This window comes from Artemia sp. Qi Xiang Cuo, chromosome 17, assembly GCF_049724085.1.
Source record: "Artemia sp. Qi Xiang Cuo chromosome 17, ASM4972408v1, whole genome shotgun sequence".
Lineage (NCBI taxonomy): Eukaryota > Metazoa > Arthropoda > Branchiopoda > Anostraca > Artemiidae > Artemia > Artemia sp. Qi Xiang Cuo.
The window spans coordinates 38337814-38365785 of NC_142810.1; the positions used below are offsets into that span (position 1 = coordinate 38337814).

Below are 27972 nucleotides of genomic sequence, written 5' to 3' on the forward strand. Positions count from 1 at the left end.
CACAAAAACTTACACACACACAAGAAATAAAAAACACACACAAAAACTTACACAAACACAAAACACAGAAAAACACAAACACATACACACACACAAAAACATACACACACAAAAAAACATAAACAAACAAAAAAAAACTTACACACAAACAAAAACAAATACAAACAAAAAAAAGAAAAAACACAAAAAAACTTACACACACACACAAAACTTACACACACACAAAAACTTACACACACACAAAAACTTACACACAAATAAGAAATTACACACACAAAAAAACTTACACACACAAAAAAAACTTACACACACACAAATAATTAAACACACACAAAAAACTTACACACACACAAAAACTTACACACACACAAAAACTTACAAACACACAAAAACTAACAAACACAAAAACTTACACACACACACAAAAAATTACACACACACAAACTCTTAAACAAGCAACCAAACTAATAAGCTCCCACGAAAAAAAACTTACACACGCCCAATAACTTACACACACATAAAAAAATACAAACAAAAACTAGCTTACACACACACAAAAAATTACACAACCACAAAAACTTACACACACAAAAAAAAACTAACACACACACACAAAAACAGAAACACACACAAAAAAACAGACACACACAAAAAAAAAAAAACACACACAAAAAATTAAACACACACACAAAAACTTACACACACACACAAAACTTACACACACAAAAGAAATTACACAAAAACAAAAATTTACAGACACACAATAACTTACACACGCACACACACACATAAAACTTACACACACACAAACTCTAACAAACATACACAAAAACTTACACACGCACAAAAACTTACACGCACACAAAAACTCACACACACAAAAACTTACACGCACACACACAAAAACTTACACAAAAAAAAAAACTTACACACACACTCAAACGTACACAAACACACACACAAACTTACACACACAAAAACTTAGACACACACAAATATTTACACACACACTAACAATTACACACACACAAAAACTTACACACACACAAAAACATACAAAAACACCCAAAAATAAAAACTCACAAAAAAATAAACAACCAAAAAAAATAACACACACAATCACAAAAATACACACACACACAAAATCGATCCCAAACACAACAACATACACACACACAAAAAAACATACACACACACAAAAACATAAACACACACAAAAACTTACAAACACACAAAAACTAGCGAAAACAAACACTCATACACAAACACACACAAAAAATTACACACACACAAAAACATACACACACACAACAACAAAAAAAAACAAACAATCATACACACACAACAAAGACTTAAACAACCACACAAAAACTTACAAACACACAAAAACTTACACACACACACGTAAAAACTTACACACACACAAAAAATCAAACAAAAAAAAAAACACTTACACACACACAAAAACTTACACACACACACAAAAAATTACACACACACAAACAGAAAAATTAAAAAAACACATAAAAACTTACAAACAAACACAAAATATAGCAAACGCACACAAAATATCACACGCAAACAAACACTTACACACACACACAAAAACTTACACACACACAAAAACTTACACACACACACAAAAAGATACACACACACACACAAACAATCAAAAATGATAAAACTTACAAACAAAAAAAATAAATTACACGCACACACAAAATTACACACACACAAAAAAATACACACAAACAAAAACTTACACACAAACAAAAAAATACAAACACATAAGAAATTACACACACAGAAGTGCATAAACACACACAAAAACTAACTCACACAAAAAAACTTACACACACACACAAAAAAATACACACACACAAAAAAATACACACACACAAAGACAAGAAAACACTAAATCTCATACTAACACACAACCACATACACACACACACACAAACATACACAAAAAAACACTCTCACACACACACAACAAAATACACACACACAAAAAAATAAAAAAAAAAAAAAAACTTACAAACAAAAAAAAACTTAAACAAACAAAAAAAAAAAAACATACATACAAAAAAACGTACAAAAAAACAAAACAAACTTATACGCACACAAAAACTTACACACAAAAAAACACACACACACACAAAAACTTACACACACATAAAAACTTACAAACACATAAAAAAATATAGACACACACAAAAACTTACACACACACAAAAAATTACACACACACAATATATACGTGTGTACGTACACGTGTGTGTTGTACATGTATGCAAATCTTACGACACACACACAAAAAACTTACACACACACAAAAACTTACACACACAAAAAAACTTACACACACACAAAAACATACACACACACACAAACTCTTACACACACACAAAAAAACACACACACACAACATAAAGAAAACAAACAAAAAAACTTACACACACACAAAACAAAAACACACACAATATCATACACACACACAAAAACTAACCAAAACTCAATAACTTACACACACACAAAAACTTACACAAACACACACAAAAACATACACACACACAAAAACTTACACACCCACAAAAATTAACACTCACACAAAAACTAAAAAAAAAACAAAAAATTAAACACACACAAAAAAACATACAAAAAAAAAAAAACTTACAAACACACATAAAAACTTACACACACACACATACAAAAACTAACACACAAACAAAAAATTACACACACACTAAACAACTTATACACAAACAAAAAATAAGACACAAACACACAACCTAACAAAAACACAAACAAACTTACAAACCCACATAAAAACCTACACACACGCACAAAAACTTACACACACACACAAAAACTTACACACACACAAAAACTTTAAAACACACAAACACCCAAACTTACACACACACAAAAACTAAAACACACACAAACAAACTTACACACACACACAAACAATTACAAAAAAACAAAAAATTACACACACACACAAACACTTACACACACAAACAAAATTACAACAAAACTAAAAAATAAACAAACACAAAAACTCACGCAAACAAAATAAAATAAACACACACAAAAACTTAAACACACACAAAAAACTTAGACACACACAAAAGATTACACACACACAAACAAAAAAACACAAACAACAAATTACACATCCAAATAAAATTACACACACACAAAAACATACACACACACAAAAACTTACACACACACAAAAAATTTACAAAGATACAGCATAATAAACACACACACACAAACATACACACACACAAACAATTAGACACACACACACAATAACACAAACGTAAAAACTTACACACACACAAAAAACTTACACACACATAAAAAATTACACACACATAAAATCTTACAAACACATACAAACGTACACACACACACAAAAAACTTACAAGCACAAAAAAAATGAAACACACAAAGAAAATTAAACCCACAAACAAAAATACACACACACAAAACTTACAAACACAAAAACATACACACACAAAAACTAACACACGCACGAAAACAAACACACACACAAAAAAAAACTTACACACACACAAAAACTTACACACACACAAAAACACACACACACACAAAAAAAAAAACAAAAAAAAAAAGAAACCTACACACACAAAAACTTACACAAACAAAAAAAATTACACACAAACAAAAAAAATTACACACACAAAAACATAAAAAAACAAAAAAAATTACACACACAAAAAAAAAATTACACACACAAAAAACTTAAACACACAAAAAAACTATCTCTCAAACAAAAAATTACACACACACAAAAACTTACACACACACAAAAAAACTTACACACACACACAAACACTTACACACACGAATGCAAATACACACACACACAAATAAATACACACACACAAAAACTAACACAAACACACAAACTTACACACACAAAAAAATACACACACACAATAACTTATAAAAAAAAAAAAAAATACACACACACACAAACTTACACACACACAAAAACTTACACACACACAAAAACTTACACACACACAAAAAACTTAGACACACATAAAAAGTATTAAACAAACACAAAAAATTAAACACAAACAAAAACTAACACACACACAAAAAAACTTGTAAAAAAACACAAACTTACACAAATAAAAACTTACACACACAAAAAAACTTACACACACACAAAAAAAAACACACACAAAAAAACAAAAACACACAAAAAAAAACATACAAGCAAAAACAAGAATACACACACACACACAATAAAATACACACACACAAAAACTTGAAAAACAACATAATCATACAATAAAAAAAAAAAAAAAACACACAAATAAAATTAACAAACACAAAAAAACTTACACAAACAAAAAAACTTACACACAAAAAAATAAATAATTACACACACACAATCTAATACACACACACACAACAACTTTCACAACCTCAAGAACTTACACACACACACACACAAACTTACACACACAAAAAAACTTACACACACACACAAAAAATTACACACACACAAAAACTAACACACACAAAAGCAATTACACACACACAAAAACAAACAAACACAAAAAAAATTACACACACAAAAAAAATTTAACACACACACAAAAACTTACACAAACACATAAAATTACAAACGAACAACAATCTTAAACATACACAGAAAAACTTACACATACACACAATAAATTAAACACACACACACAAAGAAAGTTACACACACACAAAAACTTACTCACACACAAAAACTTACACACAAAGAAACTTACACACACACAAAGAATTACACACACACACACAAAAACATACACACACACAAAAACTTACACACACACACAAAAACTTACACACACACACAAAAACTTAAACACACACAAAAACGATCTAAAACAAAGAAACTTACACACACACAAAAACAAACAAACACAAAAACTTACACACACAAAAAAACTTACACACACATAAAAACTTACACACAAACAGAAACTTATACATACAAACAAATTTACACACACACAAAAACTTACACACAATAAAAAAATTACACACACACACAAAAGCTAACACACACACACAAAAAAAACATACACACATACACAATCTAACACATTCACAAAAACTTACACCATAACAAAAGCTTACAAACACATAAAAACTTGCATTAACATAAGAACTTATACACACACAAAAACACACACACACACAAAAACGTACACAAACAAAAAAACTTACACACACACAAACAATTAAAAACAAAAAAAAACTTACACAGCATACAAAAAATTACACACACACATACAAAAACTTACAAAAACACAAAAACTCACACACAAATAAAAAATAACATACACACACAAAAACAAAAAAAAAAACAAATAATATTACACACACAAAAACTTATACATACACAAAAAAACTTAACACACACAAAAACTTACACACACACAAAAAACTATAAAAAACACAAACAATTACACACACACAAAAACATACACACACACAAACTCTTACACAAATACAAAAAAATAAATACACACACAAAAACCTACACACACACACACAAACCAATACTTACCCACACAAAAACATACACACACACAAAAGCTTACACACACAAACAATATTACACACACAAAAAAACTTACACACACACACAATAAATATTACACAGACAAAAAAACTTACACATATAAAAAACATTACACACACACACAAAATCATACACACACACACAATAAATTACACACACACAAACAATTACACACACACACAACAACTAACACACACACACAAACATATACACACACACAAGAGCATACACACACACAAAAACGTGAACACACACAAAAACTAACACACACACACACAAAAACTAACACAAAAACAAAAACAAAAAAGCACACACATAATTACAAACACACAAAAACATACAAAACAAAACAAAATTACACACACACAACAAAATACACACACAAAAAAAACTTACACACACACACACAAAAACTTACACACACACAAAAAATTACACACAAACCAAAAATAACACACACAAAAAAAAAATTACACACAAACAAAGAAATAAACACACACAAAAACTTACACACACAAAAACTAACAACAACAAAAACAATTACACCAACAAAATAACATACACACACACAAAAACTTACACAAACATAAAAACTTACACACACACAAAAACTTACACACAAACAAAAACATAGACACACACACACAAACACTAACACACAAACAATAAACTTACACACACACACAAAAACTTACACACACACAAAAAACTTACAAAAAAAAAAAAATACACACACAAAAACTAACACACACACAAAAACTTACACACACAAAAAATTAAACACACACAAAAAAAAACTAAAAAACACACACACAAACACACACACACACAAAATTACACACACACAAAAACAAAAATACACACACAAAAAATTACACACACACAAAAAATTACACTCACACAAACAATAACACACAAAAACAATCTTAGACCAGCACAAAAAAAAATACACACACACAAAATATTAAACACACACACATAAAAAATAAAACACACAAATAAATACAACTACACACAAATTTACACACACACAAAAACTTACACACACACACAAAAACTTACACACACAAACAAAAACTTACACACACAAAAAAAACTATCAAAGGCGCACAAAAAAATACACACACACACACACAAACATACACACACACAAGAACATACACACACACAAAAAATTACACACACACAAGAACTTACACACATAAAAAAACTTACACACACAAAAACTTGCACACACACAAAAACTTACACACACACAAAAACTTACACACACACAAAAAGTCACACACAGACAAAAACTTACACACACACAAAAACTTACACACACACACAAAAACAAACACACACACACACACAAAAAATAAAACACACACACACAAACTTACACACACACACACAAAATAACATACACACACACAAAAACTTACAAACACACAAAATTACACACACACAAAAACATACACTCCCTCAAAAACTTACACACACACAAAAACGTACAAGCTAATAAAATCATACACACACACAAAAACTTACACACACACAAAAACTTACACACACACACAAAAACTTACACACCAACCCAAAATTACTTACACACACACACACACAAAAACATACACGCACACAACCACTTACACACACACAGATACGAAACACACATAGAGACGACACACACATACAGACGGCACACACACAGAGAAGAAATATACAAAGAGACGATACACACAAACAGGCGACACACACAGAGACGACACACACAGAGACGACTTCCAATGTAAGAGCAAGCATAGAGTACGATCGCTATAGCCGCAAGCATATTTCATTTTGTCATAGATGACAGCACACCTTCTCAGTGTAAGTTTTTATGTGTGTGTAAATTTTATTTCAGTCAATCATGTTTAAAAAAAAACCAATTATCTATCGAACTTCAGATTTTGTGATTTTAAGAATTCCGCTTTAGTTTCAGCCAATCGTGTTTAACAAAAAAAACAAAGGAATCATTCAATGACCTTCAGTTTTTGTGATTTTAAAAGTTCTGCTTTTGTTTCAGGCAATATTGTTTAACAAAAAAAAGGAATTATTTACTGACCTTAAGTTGTTGTGATTTTAAAAGTTCCGCTTTTATTTAATCCAATAGTGTTTAACAAAAAAAAAAAAATGAATTATTTAATGACCTTAAGTTGTTGTGATTTTAAAAGTTCCGCTTTTGTTTCAGCCAATCGTGTTTAACCAAAAAAACAAAGGAATTATTTACTGACGTTCTAGCATATCCCATAAAAATAATGAACACTTAACAAAATATTGCATAAGATATTTTTAATGAAGTAACAACATGTAGAATATTAATATAAAAACACGTTAAATACAATATTATACATTATTAGTACACTTGCACTTCAATTTCCGTCAATTCATCTTTATATTCATTGATGATATTTTCTGCTAATGTTATTTTTATTCTGCCTGCGATTTTACTGTCTATTGTCACATTATTTTTACATAGATAGCAGTTTTGACACATTGACAAGATATGATTAAGGACATTAGTGCAGGAGTATGCTTGTCTTCTTCTTTTCCTCTTTAAAATGCTAATACCAGAAATATGTTGATATGATGTATCAACAGGTAATGTGTTACCAGCAACAGTAGCAAGGAGTTGTCCCCGATCATCGACAATTATTTTTATGTTTGCATTCTCTTTGAGTTCTAATTTCTCTGGTAATTTTACCTTCGCATATCCGTCGTTTACACTATGGAAATTCTTGGGTATTCTAAATAAATAAAACTTCACGTTGCCGTGACTAGACAAATACACAATTCCATTACTTTTAACACTTGCACTCGTTTCATAGTTCATGAATTTCTCCTTGTGTCTATTCAACACGACAATGATTTTATCGTGTGCACATACTTTCTTTGAATAATTCATCTTCACTTTTTTGCAGATATGAATTGTGTGTTTATCCTTCCACTGCGTAAAAAATACTGATTTAATGCATGCAATAAACTAGGTAGTGTCGATAACCTGCCATAGAATACCAGTGGGAAAGCTGCGTCGTGTCTATGAACAAGCACAGAGTACGATTTGTAGAGCCGTAAGCATATTTCATGTCATTTTAAGATACGTAAAAAAGTTGAAAAAAATGCCATGTTAAAAAATTCAAAAATTATTTTGAAAAAATGGGGGGGGGGGAGGGGAGGGGAGGGGGAGAGGAGGGGAAGAGGGATCAGAGTTTCACCCTCAAATTCTCTTTTAAATCACTACAAACATTATTTTTCTAATAGTAAAAGTTGCCAGACACATATGTATATCATTCCCATTTTGAAGTTGGTAAATATTAGATATAAATTTTTTGTTTTTTAATTGTTTTTCATGACAGACTAAGATGTAAAAAAAAAGTTGAAAAAAAAGTAAAAAGAAAGTTTATAAAAAAATTTAAAAAAAAAAAAAAATTGGTCACTACAAACGCTATTTTTCTAATAGTAAAAGTTGCGACACACATCTATATCATTCCCATTTTGAAGTTGGAAAATATTAAATATGAATTTTTTGTGTTTTAAGTGTTTCAATACATTCTATGAGATGTAAAAAAAAGTTTAAAAAAAACTAAAAAAAACTAAAAAAAAAATCAAAAAAGAAAAAAAAAGTTTGGGGGGAGGGGGGGGGGGTTAGTGGGAGGGAGGAGGTGGAGGGGTTGGAGGGAGGGTGGAGGGATAGGGTTGAGGGATAGGGGTAGGACTTGGGGCCCAAAAGCTGTAAAGTAAAGTTGTGGGTGAAAAGGATGGGTACTTCAACTTGTAAAATGGGTTTAGGAAGAATATTACATAAAGAACTTATTCTGAAAAATATATTCGAGGGGGAGCCAAAAGTTTGGGGGATGGGGCCCTTTTGTTTTCTAAAATCATCTTCTAAAATGCCTCAAACTGTTTCGCCCAAATAATTCCCTAAAATGCCTAAAACGGTTTCGCCCAAATAATTCCTAAAATGCCTAAAACGGTTTCGCCCAAATAATCTCTAAACGTAATTTCAGCGTGTTCCCTTTGTTTTGACATCCCTGCACTATCACATTTGAAATTCCTAGGAAACCCTTTCCCGCGTTAATCTCTTCATCTCTAAGATCAAAACATTCGCCCGGAGTCAATTCTCCTGGATGAACACCAACAAATCAATCAACCTTGACATCATCTGTCAGACATTAATGAACTTCGCCCGGAAACAATTCTCTTGGACGAACACCAAAGACATTAATTAACTTCGCCCGGAGACAATTCTCCTGGACTTGTTGTTGAACTTATGTATACATCCAGCAATAATTGTTGAACTTATGTCTACATCCAGCAATTGTTGTTGACATCCAAGAAACATCCATAAAAGTGACAAAAATCCTGTTTTTCGAGTGAGAAAAATCCTGTTTTTCATTCTCAGTGAGAAAAACCATAAAAACATACATAAAAGTGAGAAAAATCCTGTTTTTCAAGTGAGAAAAATTCTGTTTTTTCATTCTCAGTGAGAAAAACCATAAATTATGTACTGTCAACGTTAAACTAAATTGTAGATGGCAGCAAGGTGTTCTCGTACGAGTCGATAGGGGGGTTCTACTTTTAACGTTATACTATACTAAAAAGTTGATACTAAGAGAGATGTAGATGGCAAGAAAAGAATTTTAATAACGGATAGCTTTACTTCTTCGAAGTGTTCTGTATAATACACAAGTGGTGGGGTGATGGGAGCAGGGTTTCTTAGAGAACTTATAGTGCTGTACTGTGGGCCGAATTCCTAGCGAAAAACCCGAGTGGATGACTTGAAAATATAATTTTTAACGAGAAATGGCTGAAAAGGGTTTTGGGGAAGATGGGTTGATTGGCAGAAGGATGTCTTAGCATAGTTATAGTGTGATAGTGGGGGGGGGGCGAGTTGCTAGCAAAAAACCCGTGTGGATGACTTGAAATAAAAAAATTTAACAAGAAATGGCTGAAAATTGTTTTGGGGGAGATAGGTTGATTGGCAGAAGGATGTATTAGCGTAGTTATAGTGGGGGGCGAGTTGATAGCAAAAAAACCGTGTGGATGACTTGAATTAAAAAATTTTAACAAGAAATGGCTGAAAAATGTTTCGGGGGAGATGGGTTGATTGGCAGAATGATGTCTTAGCGTGGTTATAGTGGGGAGGGGGCGAGTTGCTAGCGAAAAACCCGTGTGGATGACTTGAAATAAAATATTTTAACAAGAAATGGCTGAAAAGTGTTTTTTTTTGGGGGGGGGGCTGATTGGCAGAAGGATGTCTTAGCGTATAGTGGGGGGCGAGTTGCTAGCCAAAAACCCGTGTGGATGACTTGAAATAAAAAATTTTAACGAGAAATGACTGAAAAGTGTTTTGGGGGAGATGGGTTGATTTGCAGAAGGTTGTATTAGCATAGTTATAGTGGGGAGCGAGTTGCTAGCAAAAACCCGTGTGGATGACTTGAAATAAAATTTTTAACAAGAAATGGCTGAAAAGTGTTTTGGGGGAGATGGGTTGATGTGCAGAAGGATGTCTTAGCGTAGTTATAGTGGGGTGCTAGTTGCTAGTGAAAAACCCGTGTGGATGACTTAAAATAAAAAATTTTAACAATAAATGGCTGAAAAGTGTTTTAGGGGAGATTGGTTGATTGGCAGAAGCATGTCTTAGCGTAGTTATAGTGTGATAGTGGGGACCGAGTTGCTAGCACAGAAGGATGTCTTAGCATAGTTATAGTGTGATAGAGGGGGGCGATTTGCTAGCGAAAAACCCGTGTGGATGACTTGAAATAAAAATTTTTAACAAGAAATGGTAAAAAGTGTTTGTGGGGAGATTGGGTGATTGGCAGAAGGAGGTGTTTGCGTTGTTATAGTGGGGGGCGAGTTGCTAGCGAAAAACCCGTGTGGATGACTTGAAATAAAAAAATTTAGCAAGAAATGGCTGAAAAACTTTTGGAGGAGATGGGATGATGGGCAGAAGGATGTGTTAGCGTAGTGATAGAGGGGGGCGATTTGCTAGCAAAAAACCCGTGTGGATGACTTGAAATAAAAAAATGTAACAATAAATGGCTGAAAAGTGTTTTGGGGGAGATGGGTTGATTGGCAGAAGGATGTCTTAGCGTAGTTATAGTGGGGGGGCGAGTTGCTAGTGAAAAACCCGTGTGGATGACTTGGAATAAAAAATTTTAACAAGAAATGGCTGAAACGTTTTTTGGGGGAGATGGGTTGATTGGGAGAAGGATGTCTTAGCGTAGTGATAGTGTGATAGTGGGGGCCGAGTTGCTAGCGAAAAACCCGTGTGGATGACTTAAAATAACATTTTTAACGAGAAATGGCTGAAGTGTTTTGGTGGAGATGGGTTGATTGGCAGAAGGATGTCTTAGCGTAGTTATAGTGTGATAGTGGGGGACGAGTTGCTAGCGAATAACCCGTGTGAATGACTTGAAATAAAAAAATTTAACAAGAAATCTCTGGAAAAAATATTTTTGGTTCAAATGTGAAACTTAAGTCCAGTTATGAATCGAAAAATAAACTATTTGTGTAAAATCTGAGCCAATAAGGGTTTTTGACCGTAAACTCTAGTTTTTTGTAGGAAAATTATGGAAAATACAATTCTCTGGTTCAAATGTGAAACTTAAGTCCAGTTATGGATCGAAAAATAAACTATTTCTGTAAAATCTGAGCTAATAAGGGATTTTGACCTTAAACTCTAGTTATTTTGTAAGAAAACTATGGAAACTATAATTATCTGGTTCAAATGTGAAACTTAAGCCTATTTTTGGATCAAAAGATAAAACTATTTCTGTAAAATCTGAGCTAATAAGGGTTTTTGACCGTAAACTCTAGTTTTTTGTAAGAAAATTATGTAATATACAGTTTGATGGCTCATAGGTGAAGCTTAAATCCAGTTATGGATCGAAAAATAAAATCTGAGCTAATAAGGGTTTTTGACCGTAAACTCTAGTTTTTTGTAAGAAAATTATGGAAAATACAATTCTCTGGTTCAAATGTGAAACTTAAGTCCAGTTATGGATCGAAAAATAAACTATTTCTGTAAAATCTGAGCTAGTAAGGGCTTTTTGAGCATAAACTCTATTTTTTTGTAAGAAAATTATGGAAAATACAATTCTCTGGTTCAAATGTGAAACTTAGGTCTATTTTTGATTGAAAAATAAAACTATTTTTGTAAAATCTGAGCTAATAAGGGTTTTTCACCGTAAACTCTAGTTTTTTGTAAGAAAATTATGGAAAATACAATTCTCTGGTTCAAATTTGAAACTTAAGTCCATTTTTGAAGACTCATAATGATGAGGACTGATGGTTTTAATTGAATATTTTTTCATAAAAACAAACTATTTTTTTTAAACTTCAAAATTATTCAACTTTATTTATTTTTTATATTTTTTTTTGTACGTATATTAAAATGACAAAATATGCTTACGGATCTAAAAATTGTACTCTATGATTGGTCAGAGACAAGATGTGGCTTTCCCACTGGTATTCTATGTCCGGTTATCAACACTACCTAGTCTATTGCATGCATTAAATCAGAATTTCTTACGCACTGGATCGATATACACATAAGTCATATCTTTGAAAACAAAAAGTGAATATGGAGCATTTTAATAAAGTTTGTACACATAACAAGGTTATTGTAGCATTAAATGCAAAAAAGGAGACGTATTTACACTATGAAACAAGTAAAAGTGGTAGTAATGTTGGAAGTGTATGCATGCATTGTCATGACAGTAAGGAATTAAATTTCTTTGGAATACCGAAAAAATTCAACTCTTATGTTGGTGGTTATGCGAGATTGAGATCTCCAAAGATGATTACACTCAAAGAGAATGCCAACATAAAAATAATCATTGATGATAGAGGACAACTCCTTGCTACTGTTGCAGGTAACACATTACCTACTTATTCATCCAATCGTCAGCTTTCAGGCATTAGCATTCAACGGAAGGTCAATAAAAGAAAGGCCTACTCTTCTACTAATATCGTAAACCATATCTTGTCTACGTGCCAAAACTGTTACCTGTGTAAAAATAATTTGATAATAGACAGTGAAATTACCAGAAAAATAAAAATGGCATTGGCAGAAAATATCTCTATGGAATATAAAGATGACTCGATGAAAAACAAAGCACCAGCAAACTTTACTGCCATTGATCAAACAATCAATGAACCAAATAATACCAAAGACGAAAGGCATATTGAGCCTGTTGATGAGAGACCAGTAAAAATTGTGTATGACTCAAAATGGAATAATGATTATTATACTGATTACGAACTAAGAGAAGACAATAGCTACAATATCAAGAGAGAACATGGTGAACTCTTTTATAGAACAGATTCAAAATGTCCAACGTTAATCATTGATACTAATAATGTATCATAGTATATTTTTGTATTAATATTCTACATGGCATTATTTCGTTAAAAATATCACATTGTTATGTGTTCATTATTTTTAGAGTAAGCTAGCATATCAAACGTTTAGAACGTCTATTAAAACATCGGAGATGTAAGAAAAGGAATTTGCATACATCTATTGTCAGACACATGGTATAACATTGACAAAATCTAGGTATCAGAATGAATAAATTCTTTATCAACATCCATTGTTGGATATGTCATTATGAAAAAATTGTAAGTAATAAAGTAAGTAACAATCTCTTTCTTAAATTCACATCTTGGATACACAATAAAGAAATTTTATTCAGGAAATTATGAAAAAAAAAATTGAACAAATTCTTTATTAACATTCATTATCAATTGAAGTCGTTTCCTGGACAGACAATACAGCAATTTCACTAAATATAAGTATAAGAGTGATTAAATTCTATATCAACATCCATTTCTCGGATACATAGGAAAAAGTTGACAAAATCTAAGAGTTAGAATGAATAAATTTTATGATTGGTCAGAGAAATCTCCAAAGAAATTTAATTCCTTTTTGTCATGACAATGCATGCATACATTTCCAATAGTGCTACCACTTGTACTTGTTTCATAGTTTAAATACTTCTCCTTGTCGGCATTCAATGCTACAATAACCTTGTTATGTGAACAAACTTTATTAAAATGCTCCATCTTCACTTTTTTTTTCAAAGATATGACTTATGTTTTTATCGTTCCACTGCGTAAAAAATACTGATTTAATACATGCAATACACTAGGTAGTGTTGATAACCGGACATAGAATACCAGTGGGAAAGCCACATCGTGTCTCTGACCAATCATAGAGTACAATTGTTAGAGCCGTAAGCATATTTTGTCATTTTAAGATACGTACAAAAAAAAATAATAAAATAAACAAAGTTGAATAATTTCGAGGTTTTAAAAAAAATAGTTTGTTTTTATGAAAAAAATATTGAATTAGAACCATCAGTCCTCATCATTATGAGTATCCAAAACTGGACTTAAGTTACACATTTGAACTAGAGATTTGTATTTTCCATAATTTTCTTACAGGAAACAAGAGTTTACGGTCAAAAACCCTTATTAGCTCAGATTTTACAGAAACAGTTTATTTTTCGATCCATAACTGGACTTAAGTTTCATTTATGACCCAACGAATTGTATTTTCCATAATTTTCTTAAAAAAAACTATAGTTTACGGTCAAAAACCCTTATTTTCACAGTTTTTATGGAAATAGTTTTATTTGTCGATCAAAAAATAGACTCAGGTTTCACATTTGAACCAGAGAATTGTATTTTCCATAATTTTCTTACAAAAGAAACTAGAGTTTACGGTCAAAAACCCCTATTAGCTCAGATTTTAAAGAAATTGTTTATTTTTGGATCCATAACTGGACTTAAGTTTCACATTTGAACCAGAGAATTGTATTTTCCATAATTTTCCTACAAAAAACTAGAGTTTACGGTCAAAAACCCTTATTAGTTCAGATTTTACAGAAATAGTTTATTTTTCGATTCATAACTGGACTTAAGTTTCACATTTGAGCCAAAAATATTTTTTTAGAGATTTCTTGTTAAAAAAATTTTATTTCAGAGGGTTATGTGGGAGAATCTTTCCATGAAGGAAGTTTTCAATGGGGAAGGGACTTTGCTATGAAGGGGACGCCGGACTTCCAAGCATTATTTAAAAAAAGATCCGAAATTTAATATAAAAAAACAAGTATTTCAACTGCAACAGCAGCAACATCGAAACTTCAAACGAACAGAAAATATTACATATATGATTGGGTTCGCCCCGTAGTCAATACCTCGCTCTTTAAGCCAAAGATTTTTTAGTACTTTCATAAGAGCTATTTATTCTAATTAACGGCCTTTCTGATTAAGCGGTCATTTTTAACGAATTGGAACAAAATTTGAACTTTCGATTTTATTTCACACGGGTTTTTCGCTAGCAACTCGGCCCCCACTATCACACTATAACTACTCTAAGACATCCTTCTGCCAATCAACCCATCTCCCCCAAAACACTTTTCAGCCATTTCTCGTAAAAATTTTTATTTCAAGTCATCCACACGGGTTTTTCGCTAGCAACTCGGCTCCACTATCACACTATAGCTACGCTAAGACATCCTTCTCCCAATCAACCCATCTCCCCCAAAACACTTTTCAGCCATTTCTTGTTAAAATTTTTTACTTCAAGTCATTCACACGCTGGATGTTTTTCGCTAGCAACTCGCTCCCCCACTATAACTACACTAAGACATCCTTCTGCCAATCAACCCATCTCCCCCAAAACACTTTTCAGCCATTTCTTGTTTAAAATTTTTATTTAAAGTCTTACACTCTGGATTTTTGCTAGCAATTTGCCCCCCACGATAACTACGCTAATACATCCTTCTGCCAATCAACCCATCTCCCCCAAAACACTCTTCAGCCATTTCTTGTTAAAAAATTTTATTTCGAGTCATCCACACGGGTTTTTCGCTAGCAACTCGCCCCCAACTATAACTATGCTAATACATCCTTCTGCCAATCAACCCATCTCCCCCAAAACACTTTTCAGCCATTTCTCGTTAAAAATTTTTATTTCAAGTCATCCACACGGGTTTTTCGCTAGCAACTCACCCCCCCCCCACTATCACACTATAACTATGCTAAGACATCCTTCTGCGCTAGCAACTCGGTCCCTACTATCACACTATAACTACGCTAAGACATCCTTCTGCCAATCAACCCATCTCCCCCAAAACACTTTTCGGCCATTGTTTTTTAAAATTTTTTATTTCAAGTCATCCACACGGGTTTTTCGCAACGAACTCGCGCCCCACTATAACTACGCTAAGACATCCTTCTGCGCTAGTAACTCGGCCCCTACTATCACACTATAACTACGCTAAGACATCCTTCTGCCAATCAACCCATCTCCCCCAAAACACGTAAGCCATTTATTGTTAAAAAGTTTTATTTCAAGTCATCCAAAAGGGTTTTTCGCTAGCAACTCGCCCCCCACTATATCTACGCAAATACATCCTTCTGCCAATCAACCCATCTCTCCCAAAACACTGTTCAGCGCTTTTTTGTTATAAATTTTTATTTCAAGTCATCCACACGGGTTTTTCACTAGCAATTCGCCCCCCCCTCTAACTACACTACCACAGCCTTTTGCCACTTAACCCATCTCCCCCAAAAACACGTTTCAGCCATTTCGTGTTAAAAATTTTTATTTCAAGTCATCCACACGGGTTTTTCGCTAGCAACTCGCCCCCCCCCCCACTATAACTACGCTAATACATCCTTCTGCCAATCAACCCATGTCCCCTAAAACACTTTTCAGCCATTTCTTGTTAAAAAATTTTACTTCGTCATCCACACGGGTTTTTCGCTAGCAACTTGCCCCCCACTATAACTACGCTGACATCCTTCTGTCAATCAACCCATCTCCCCCAAATCACTTTTCAGCCATTTCTCGTAAAAATTTTTATTTCAAGTCATCCACACGGGTTTTTCGCTAGAAACTCGGCTCCACTATCACACTATAGCTACGCTAAGACATCCTTCTCCCAATCAACCCATCTCCCCCAAAACACTTCAGCCATTTCTCGTTATAAATTCTATTTTCAAGTCATCCACTCGGGTTTTTCGCTAGGAATTCGGCCCACAGTACAGCACTATAAGTACTCTAAGACACCCAGCTCCCATCACCCCACCACTTGTGTATTATACAGAACACATCGAAGAGGTAAAGCTATCCGTTATTAAAATTCTTTTCTTGCCATCTACATGTCTCTTAGTATCAACTTTTTAGTGTAGTATAACGTTAAACTCTATTTTAAATTGACAACACTGTTCAAATACCACTTGTGTATTATACAGTACACATCGAAGAAGTAAAGCTAGGTCAAGTCATAAGACCACCCTTTTTTTTCTCCACCTTCATACGATCCAATTTGCGAATGTTATCTAGCTCTATTTTTTCCCTATTATTTGATTAATATCGTTCGTATAGTCCAATTCGCAAATGCTATCTACCGACACATTCATATCAAAATATTCTTGGCTAAAGGCAATTGTTCAAAAATCAGAAACCGCTCTTGATAGCACATACTTCAAAAAAATGGAACAGTGGATAACGCATGGGTGATAGACAGCTTTTCCTACATAATCATTCCTAAATACGCAATTTGACAATCTCTAGTTTTCCATTTAAGGAAAAAAAAACCTTACTCTCAAAATATGCTTGGCCACTTTATAGGTAAAGGTTTGCCAGCTTTTTTAAAATGTGCATGTAAAACCGAAGTGTGTATTCTTGTGCAATTGATATCAATAAAGAATAGCGTTGTCTTATACAGCCTTGACAATAGTTTCAAAACGTGTTTGGCCACTATAGGTAAAGGATTGGTCGCTTTTTGCAATGTCCACGTGATACTGTAGTGCATATTCTTGTGCAATTCCATGTATGGTTGATATCAATAGCAAAAAAAACATTATGATCGTCTTATACAACCTTGACTATACTCTCAAAACATGTTGGACCACATTATAGGCTTGCCAGCCTTTTTTAAAATTTCCACGTGATACTGTAGTGCATATTCTTGTAGAATTCCATCTATCTTTTCATGTATCTTTGAAAGTGCGTAATAGGTTACTACCCTGGGGTAGTAATGCCCTGGGGGCATATAAGGTATTTAATGATAGAGTTGTTGTAAAAACTTCAAAAGGGGCTCATTCAATTGGAAATTGAGAGGGCTAGTGCCCTTTTTAATACTTGAAAGTGATTGGACGGTAACTAACACGCCCACGCCCACCATTACCCCAAATACATCCAATCAAAATTTTCAGATAGCCATTTTGTTCAACGTAGTAGAAAGTTCTGGAAATAAGGTCTTAGAGGATGACAACCCCCCCCCAGCCCTCAGGGTGAGGGTTGTAAGTTATGCCCTGGGGGCATATAAGGTTTTTATTGAAAGCGTTGTCATAGAAACTTCAAAAGGGCTCATTTGATTGGAAATGGAAAGGGATATTTCATTTTTTAATAGTTGAAAGTGATCGGAGAAATAATAACACCCCTCTCATGCCCACCACTTCCCCAGACACATCAAATCTAAAATTTGAGATAGCCACTTTGTTTAACGTAGTTGAAATTTCTGGAAATTAGGTCTTAGAGGATGACAACCTCCCTCACAGCCCTTAGGGTAAGAGCTGTAATTTATTTTTAAAATTAGGTCTTAGAGGATGACAACCACCCTCACAGACCTTAGGGTAAGAGCTGTAATTTATGCCCTGGGGGCATATAATGAGTTTATAGGAAGTGTCGTAGAAACTCAAAAAGGGCTCATTCGATTGGAAGTCGAAAGACCAAGTGCCCTTTTTAATAGTCGAAAGTGATTGGAAGGCTTGATGTTTTTATAGTAAAGATCGATGTGGGTATAATGTATTATTTTTTGTTGTTGTTGTTATTGTTTAGACCAGGGCACTTTGTGTCGAATGAGTTGTCATAGGAACTTCGAAAAGGTCTCAATTGATTTAAAACTGAAAGGGCTAATGCCCTTTTTAATGGTCGAAAGGTATTGGAGGGAAACTAATCGTTACCCGGGCTAAAGGAACCATAAATTTTTCGTCGGAGAGGGAGGGTGTTATTAATTAAATTCTCGTTAAATTGAATCATTGATTGATAAATTTAACACCACAATAAGAAAATAAACGGTCGGAAACATGAACGAAATTGTGGTTTTATTGATCTTATGAGTTAATTCTAGCAATAAGTTTTAAACTAGGACGTAGGTTCTAGTTGAACTAACTCATCACTAGTTTGCAAGTGAAAACACCAAAAATTTCCCTACCGTCAGTCTTCTAATTTCTTTGCTATAACACTTAAAGAATTACTAAAATTTACTTGGCTCAGTGTAATCCTTTTCATCATGTGCTTCTTACAGGAAGTGTCGGTGTTCGAACTGATTAAAAAATATCATTCAACATAAGCATTTAAAGCATATACATTTAAAGATTTTCTTACTTGCAGGTTTACTGACTTTCATGCGGGCGCAGCTCGCTGTACTCCATCGCGTGCAGCGCTTCTTACAGGAAGACTCGGTATTCGAACAGGTGTTGTTCAAAATTTTGACGTTGATGCAAAAGGAGGCTTGCCTGCAGAGGAAGAAACAGTTGCTGATGTTCTTAAGCGAGGCGGTTATTCAACATATATGATAGGTAAATCAGATATACTTTGCGTAATGCGTTCTAGATTCACATTTAAATTCTTGGTCTCAATTGGCATTATCACAATTAGTCAAGAAGTAAAGACAACTTGATTCCAAGAAGGTCCGAGCCTTTAACTTCTTTTTGTGTGCTATCATTGGCAGCACAATAGCACTGCCTAAGTAAAAATATGTTTTAACTCGGGAGTAAAATTTTGATCAAAATCAGTAATTTTAGGTGTGAAAACGTGGCTGAAATAGGCAGAAGTGTCTGATGGATCCCGAATCTAATGATTCTCAAAAATATCTATAGATAGCGTGAGGCTGACACACCGATACCCCTCCTTCTCCATCCCAATCTATTTAAAACTTTCTTTTTCAAGTTTTTAAAAAATCTTAAACAACTATAGGGTGTGTTTTTTATAATATCAAACCCACTCTGACCTAGGATGTCCTGATTTTCTTCCCCCCTTGCCTAGTAAAAACCGGTCCAGGGTATTGTTGTGGGTCCTCTGAACGCATCAATGTCATAAGCCGCTCTTTCGCAATGCGCATTAATTAAGCTGCAGTCAGAGGTGTAAATTTAGAAATTAAAGGGCATGTGGTGCGCAAACCATGTGAAAAAGGTACATACAGTTCTACAGGTCTGCAATGTCTTGAGAAAGACAGAGTCTAAACTGCCAAGTTTCAACTGCCAGTATCATAATGTTCCATATGGTGCCATCCATGACATGTCCGTTAATCCTAAACCCATAACGCGGAATTTTGTTACTTTGGACAATAGTAAGAGATGTAGAATCTATCACTCATGATATTATCAATTTGGATTTTCATACTAGAAATTTCCCAAATACTGTTTGATCTCAAACGCTAATAATCAGAAATTTCAGGTCATAATTTTAAATTTTGTAAAGAGAGAGTCACCGAGCAAATATTATTCTGGGGATCCCCCTATCCTTTCAATCCCTGTGAAGGAAAGATGAGATAGATATATCGATGGATAAGCCATGTTGGTAATCTGGATGAACATAATTTCTTTCAGGCTTTATCCTTACTTCCCCGTGAAAAATGCCTAGTCCAACAGGGGCACCTGGTGAAAAATTTGATTAGATTTGAGATCAAATCTGTAAACCCTTTTCACCACAAATCAAATTTAGACTTAGTAGTCTAAAGTAGAAAGAAATGACTAATTTAGTAGTCTAAAGTAGCAGTTTAGTAGGAAAGGACCAAGTACCTTTCTACTACTATCCCAAGTCAAAACATAGGGCTACTTCTCCCTCTCAGTAGATTGTACATATGGAATTCCATCGCACCCATCTCCATGTTATTCTATCGCGCCTCTACACCTTTTCAAAGAGATTCAGAACTCCCTCACATGGCCTTACATTTCTATAGAAGCTATGCGAATTACCATGCTATTCTATGTTCCTTCCATTGTTATTCTATGGGACCTCTACACGTGATTAAACACGTTATGAAACTATGTGCTATTTGCTTATGTCCCGTTGGTACCATTCCAAACGAGTGGGGACTCCCCGCCTGTTCCTAAATAGTGCAAAAAAGATAACAGTATGAACGGGGATTCCCCTCACAAAATTGTTTCAACTCCAAGTTTTTCAACCAGACTGGTTTTTTTTACAATCAGAGTTGTTTGATTGACAGTTAAAAAGGGGTAATGAGATTTGCGAATTGGAGTGTAGGATTTGCGAATTTGATCCTATTAAGGATTGACTTGAAATAAATATTTTTAAACAAAAAATTACTGAAAAGTGTTTTGGAGGAGATGGGGTGATTGTGTACTGTATAATACACAAGTGATGTTTTGGACAGTGTTTTCAATTTAAAATAGTATATAAATAAAAATTTTTAAACAAGAAATGACTGAAAAGTGTTTTGGAGGAGATGGGGTGATTGTGTACTGTATAATACACAAGTGATGTTTTGGATAGTGTTGTCAATTTAAAATAGTTTAGAAATAAAAAAAATATAACAAGAAACGGCTGAAAAGTGTTTTGGGGGAGATGGGGTGATTGTGTACTGTATAATACACATGTGATGTTTGGACAGTGTTGTTTGGACAATTTTGGAGGGAAAACCAAAATACTCATAATCGAAAATAAATGGGATCTGCCTCAAGGGCAATGCTCAGAGGCCCTTCGGTCCCCCATTTCTGTGGGCTGGGGATTGGGGGGGTCAATTTTAGAGGGAAAACCAAAAATACTCAGAATCGAAAATAAATGGGATCTGCCTCAAGGGCAAGGCTCAGAGGCCCTTCGTTTCCCCATTTCTGAGGGCAGGGGAGGGGGGGGTCAATTTTGGAGGGAAAGCCAAAAATACTCAGAATCGAAAATAAATGGGATCTGCCTCAAGGGCAAGGCTCAGAGGCCCCTCCTTCCTCCATTTCTGAGGGCAGGGGAGGGGGGGGGGTAAATTTTGGAGGGAAAACCAAAAATACTCAGAATCGACAATAAATGGGATCTGCCTGAAGGGGAAGGCTCAGAGGCCATTCGTTTCCCCATTTATGAGGGCAGGGGCGGGGGGGTCAATTTTGGAGGGAAAACCAAAAATACTCAGAATCCAAAATAAATGGGATCTGCCTCAAGGGGAAGGCTCAGAGGCCAGTCGTTCCCCCATGTCTGAGGGCAGGCGAGGGGGGGGTCAATTTTGGAGGGAAAACCAAAAACACTCAGAATCGAAAATAAATGGGATCTGCCTGAAGGGGAAGGCTCAGAGGCCCTTCGTTCCCCCATTTATGCGGGCAGGGGCGGGGGGGTCAATTTGGAGGGAAAACCAAAAATTACTCAGAATCGACAATAAATGGGATCTGCCTGAAGGAGAAGGCTCAGAGGCCATTCGTTTCCCCATTTCTGAGGGCAGGGGAGGGGGGGGGGCCATTGTTGGAGGGAAAACAAAAAATACTCATAATCGAAAATAAATGGGATCGGCCACACGGGGAAGGCTCAGAGGCCCTTCGTTCCCCCATGTCTGCGGGCCGGGGAGGGGGGGGTCAATTTTGTAGGGAAAACCAAAAATACTCAGAATCGAAAATAAATGGGATCTGCCTCAAGGGGAAGGCTCAGAGGCCCTTCGTTCCCCCATTTATGAGGGCAGGGTAGGGGGGTCAATTTTGGAGGGAAAACCAAAAATTGCTCAGAATCGAAAATAAATGGGATCTGCCTCAAGGGCAAGGCTCAGAGGCCCCTCCTTCCTCCATTTCTGAGGGACAGGGGAGGGGGGGGTCAATTTTGGAGGGAAAGCCAAAAATACTCAGAATCGAAAATAAATGGGATCTGCCTCAAGGGCAAGGCTCAGCAGCCCTTCGTTCCCCCATATCTGAGGGCAGGGGAGGGGGGGTCAATTTTGGAGGGAAAATCAAAATGCTCAGAATCGAAAATAAAGCGTGATCTTAATTTATTTTTTAATTCAGTAGTTTTTCAGTAAGGACACTCGATATCCTAAAAGTGTCTGATTAAAACTTTTACATTGAGAATCGATGTTGTTAGCAGAATTTCAAAAAGGATCTTTTATGAGTGCTGGCGTATCTGATGAAATAATTTAGGTCGTATGATAAATTTAATTTATTTGTTTTTAATTAAGTAGCTTTTCAGTAAGGATACTTGATATCCTAAAAGTGTCTGATTAAAACTTTTACTGTGAGAATCGATGTTGTTAGCAGAATTTATAAAAGGAACGTTTATGAGTGCTGGCGTATCTGATGAAATAATTTAGGTCGTATGATCAATTTAATTTATTTTTTAATTCAGTAGTTTTTCAGCAAGGACACTCGATATCCTAAAAGTGTTTGATTCAAACTTTTATCTTGAGCATCGATGTTGTTAGCAGAATTTCAAAAAAGGATTGTTTATGAGTGCTGGCGTATCTGATGAAATAATTTAGGTCGTATGATCAATTTAATTTATTTTTTTTATTTCAGTAGTTTTTCAGTAAGGACACTCGATATCCTAAAAGTGTCTGATTAAAACTTTTACCTTGAGCATCGATGTTGTTAGCAGAATTTCAAAAAGGATCGTTTATGAGTTTTGGCGTATCTGATGAAATAATTTAGGTCGTATAATCAATTTAATTTATCTTTTAATTCAGTAGTGAAAACAACTTCAACCGTGCCCAGCCCACCGCGATCAGAAATTAAATTATAAAAAAAAGTTTCTTCAACTGTACGTAAGGAGCGACCCAGCTCAATAGTAACCAAAACTCTAAAAAACGAATTAGTTGAAAATAAAGTTTTAACAAGAAATGTCTGAAAAGTATTTTTGGGGGGGGGATGGAGCGATGACAGATTGGATGTCTCAGACTAGTTATAGTGCTGTACTGTGGTACGAATTGCTTTCGAAAACCCGCATGAATTAGTTGAAAATAAAGTTTTAACAAGAAATGTCTGAAAAGTATTTTTTGGAGGATGGGCGATGACAGATTAGATGTCTCAGACTAGTTATAGTGCTTTACTCTGGCATGAATTGCTTTCGAAAACCCGGATGAATTAGTTGAAAATAAAGTTCTAACAAGAAATGTCTGAAAAGTATTTCTTTGGGGGGGCGGGGGCGATGACAGATTTGATGTCTCAGACTAGTTATACTTCTGTACTCTGGCGTGAAGTGCTGTCGAAAACCCGGATTAATTAGTTGAAAATAAATTTTTAACAAGAACTGTCTTAAAAGTATTTTTTGGGGGCTGGGGGCTATGACAGAGTGGATTTCTGAGACTATTTATAATACTGTATTCTGTCGTGAATTGCTTTCGAAAACAGGGATGAAATAGTTGAAAATAAAGTTTTTAACAAGAATTGTCTGAAAAGTATTTTTTGGGGGATGGGATGATGACAGATTGGATGTCTCAGACTAGTTATAGTGCTGTACTCTGGCATGAATTGCTTTCGAAAACCCGGATGAATTAGTTGAAAATAAAGGTTTAACAAGAAATGTCTGAAAAGTATTTTTTAGGGCGATGGGGGCGATGCCAGAGTGGATGTCTCAGACTAGTTATAGTGCTGTACTCTGGCATGAATTGTTTTCGAAAACTCAGATGAATTAGTTGAAAATGAAGTTTTTAACAAGAAATGTCTGAAAATTATTTTTTGGGGGAATGGAGCGATGACAGAGTGGATGTCTCAGACTAGTGATAGTGCTGTACTGTGGTACGGATTGCTTTCGGCTGATTATCGGCACTACCTAGTTTATTGCATGTATAAAATCAGTATTTTTTACACAGTGGAACAATAAACACATAACTAATATCTCTAAAAAGTGAAGATGAAGCATTTTAAGAAAGTGTGTTCACATGATAGTGTTATTGCAGCATTGAATGCTGACAAGGAGAAGTATTTAAACTATGAAAAAAGTACAAGCGGTAGCACTATCGGAAACGTATGCGTGCATTGTCATGACAGTAAGGAATTGAATTTCTTTGGAGTACCCAAAAAATTAAACTTTTATGATGATAGATATACAAGATTGAGGTTTCCGTAAATGATTGCACTCAAAGAGAAAGCCAACATAAAAATAATAGTTGATAAAGAGGTACATCTTCTTGCTAGTGCTTTTGGTAATATGTTACCGTGTGTTAAACCCTATTGTCAGCTTTCGGGTATTAGCATTCAAATGAAAGCAAAGACGAAAAGAAAAGCCTACTCTTCTACTAATATCATAAACCATATCCTGTCTACGTGTCGGAACTATTACCTGTGTAAAAATAGGGTGATAATAAACAGTGATATTGCTAGAAAAATAAAAATGACATTGGCAGAAAATATCACAAAGGAATATAAAGATGAATCGATGAAAAACAAAGTACCAGCAAACGTTACTGCCATTGATCAAACACTCAATGAATCAAATAATACCAAAGACGAAAAGCATATTGAGCTTGTCGATGACACACCTATAAAAATTGTGTATGACTCAAAATAGAATAATGATTATTCTACTGATTACGAACTAAGAGAAGACAATAGCTATATTGTCAAGAGAGAACATGGTTAACCATTTTATGGAACAGATTCAAAATGTACGAAGTTGTTTATTGATATTAATAATGTATAATATATATTTTTTGTATTTATTTTTTACATGACATTATTTCATTAAAAATATATTATGCATTACATTGTTATTTTTTCATTATTTTTAGAGTAAGCTAGTATATCGAACGTTTAGAATGTCTATTAAAACATCGGAGATGTAAGAAAAAGAATTTAGTTCAATATTTTTAGAGTAAGCTAGCATATCAAACGCTTAGAATGTCTATTAAAACATCGAAGATGTAAGAAAAAGAATTTACATACATCATGTATCGGATAGATAGGTCAACATAGAGAAAATCTAAGTATAAGTATGAATAAATTCTCTATCAACATCTATTGACAGATACTTGGGATACCATTGACAAAATCAAAGTATCAGAGTGAATAAATTCTTTATCAATGTCTTTTGACAGATACGTTTGATAACACTGACATAATTTAAGTATCAAATTGAACAAATTCTTTATTAACATTCTTTATCGATGACATATGTCGGATACCTCGGATCATCATCCATTGTCGGATATCTCATTATGAAGAAATGGTAAGTAAGTAAGTAGCAATCTCTATTGAATTCACCTCTTGGATACACACTATAGAAATTATATAAAAGAAAAATGTAATTTCCAGACTTCATTTGCATGCAATAGATACCGAGCGTTCTATGACTCCTCCCCGCAGTGAATTCTAAGGGTTTTGTGACTTCTCCCCACAATGAATTCAGATGGTTTTAGGACTCATCCCCCTAGCCATAACTCCATTGAACCTTGAGCGAAGGTATAAAAGTTTGATGAAGTATTTTTCTACTTAACAACTACATTAATAGCTTCCAAGATGATAGGACTGTATTACACAGAATTTATCGGTTTGAAAAAATCATCTTGTGGTGTTATATTTGAATGTGCATTTTTATTATTGTCTATGGAACTCGAAGAAATTGATTTTTATCATTAGAAAGTGAACTATAATACGTTTGAGCATGATAAAAGCTTGTGGAGTAGTAAATTACGTCGTATAAACAGACTGGGATTCTACGATAGAGTGATTACACCACTTAATAATGCTGGTCAGGAACTGAGAAATGTTCAGGAGGAAGTCAGTGAAATTTACAGCTTTTGGGGTTGAAGCACTCTACGTAAAGGGCAGTGTACATACAGATAAAGTTTTAATTCAAAAGTGTGACCCTAGGATTCCACTTTTCAATCTAGAAGAGTTTAAGTGTCCTAAATTTGAAGGGGGGTTATCACCGTCCTGAAGACGTGGTTAGGTTCTTCGCGCAGTGAATACCTAAGGACATACCTGATCACGATAAATCCATAAGACATGGTAAAAACTATTCTATATCATGGGACCATCGTTTCTGGATGTTTAAGAGTGAACTCTGAGTACTATTTTTATGTAAACATGTGCTGTTTTTTTTCTCAAAAAATCTGTTAATACGTTTAAGCAATAAATATCTTTAAGCTGAACCCGTCTTTATTCTTTAGAATAATTCTATTCTTTTCATTAAATTGTGAAGAAATTGTAAGTAAGCAACAATCGCTGTCTTGAATTCGCTTCCTGGACGCAATACAGATATCTAATTCAAGAAATCATGATAAAATCGCAAGTAAGTAATAAACTCTATTGTTTTTCACCTATTGGATACACAATGCAGAAATTTCATTCAAGAAATTATGAAAAAATTGTAA

General features: G+C 34.3%; 1 protein-coding gene across 2 annotated transcripts in view; it reads left to right on the plus strand.

Annotated features, from left to right (window-relative positions):
• The window catches only part of LOC148942175 (arylsulfatase G-like), a 183153-nt gene that overhangs the window by 42640 nt on the left and 112541 nt on the right, over window positions 1-27972 (plus strand). The window contains exon 2 of one of the 2 annotated variants that reach the window (XM_089102945.1): window positions 20070-20257. In XM_089102945.1, coding sequence (XP_088959071.1) covers window positions 20070-20257 — 188 coding nt within the window. Of the gene's footprint in view, window positions 1-20069; window positions 20258-27972 lie in introns of those variants that run through there. The other variant, XM_089102947.1, reaches the window with a different exon arrangement.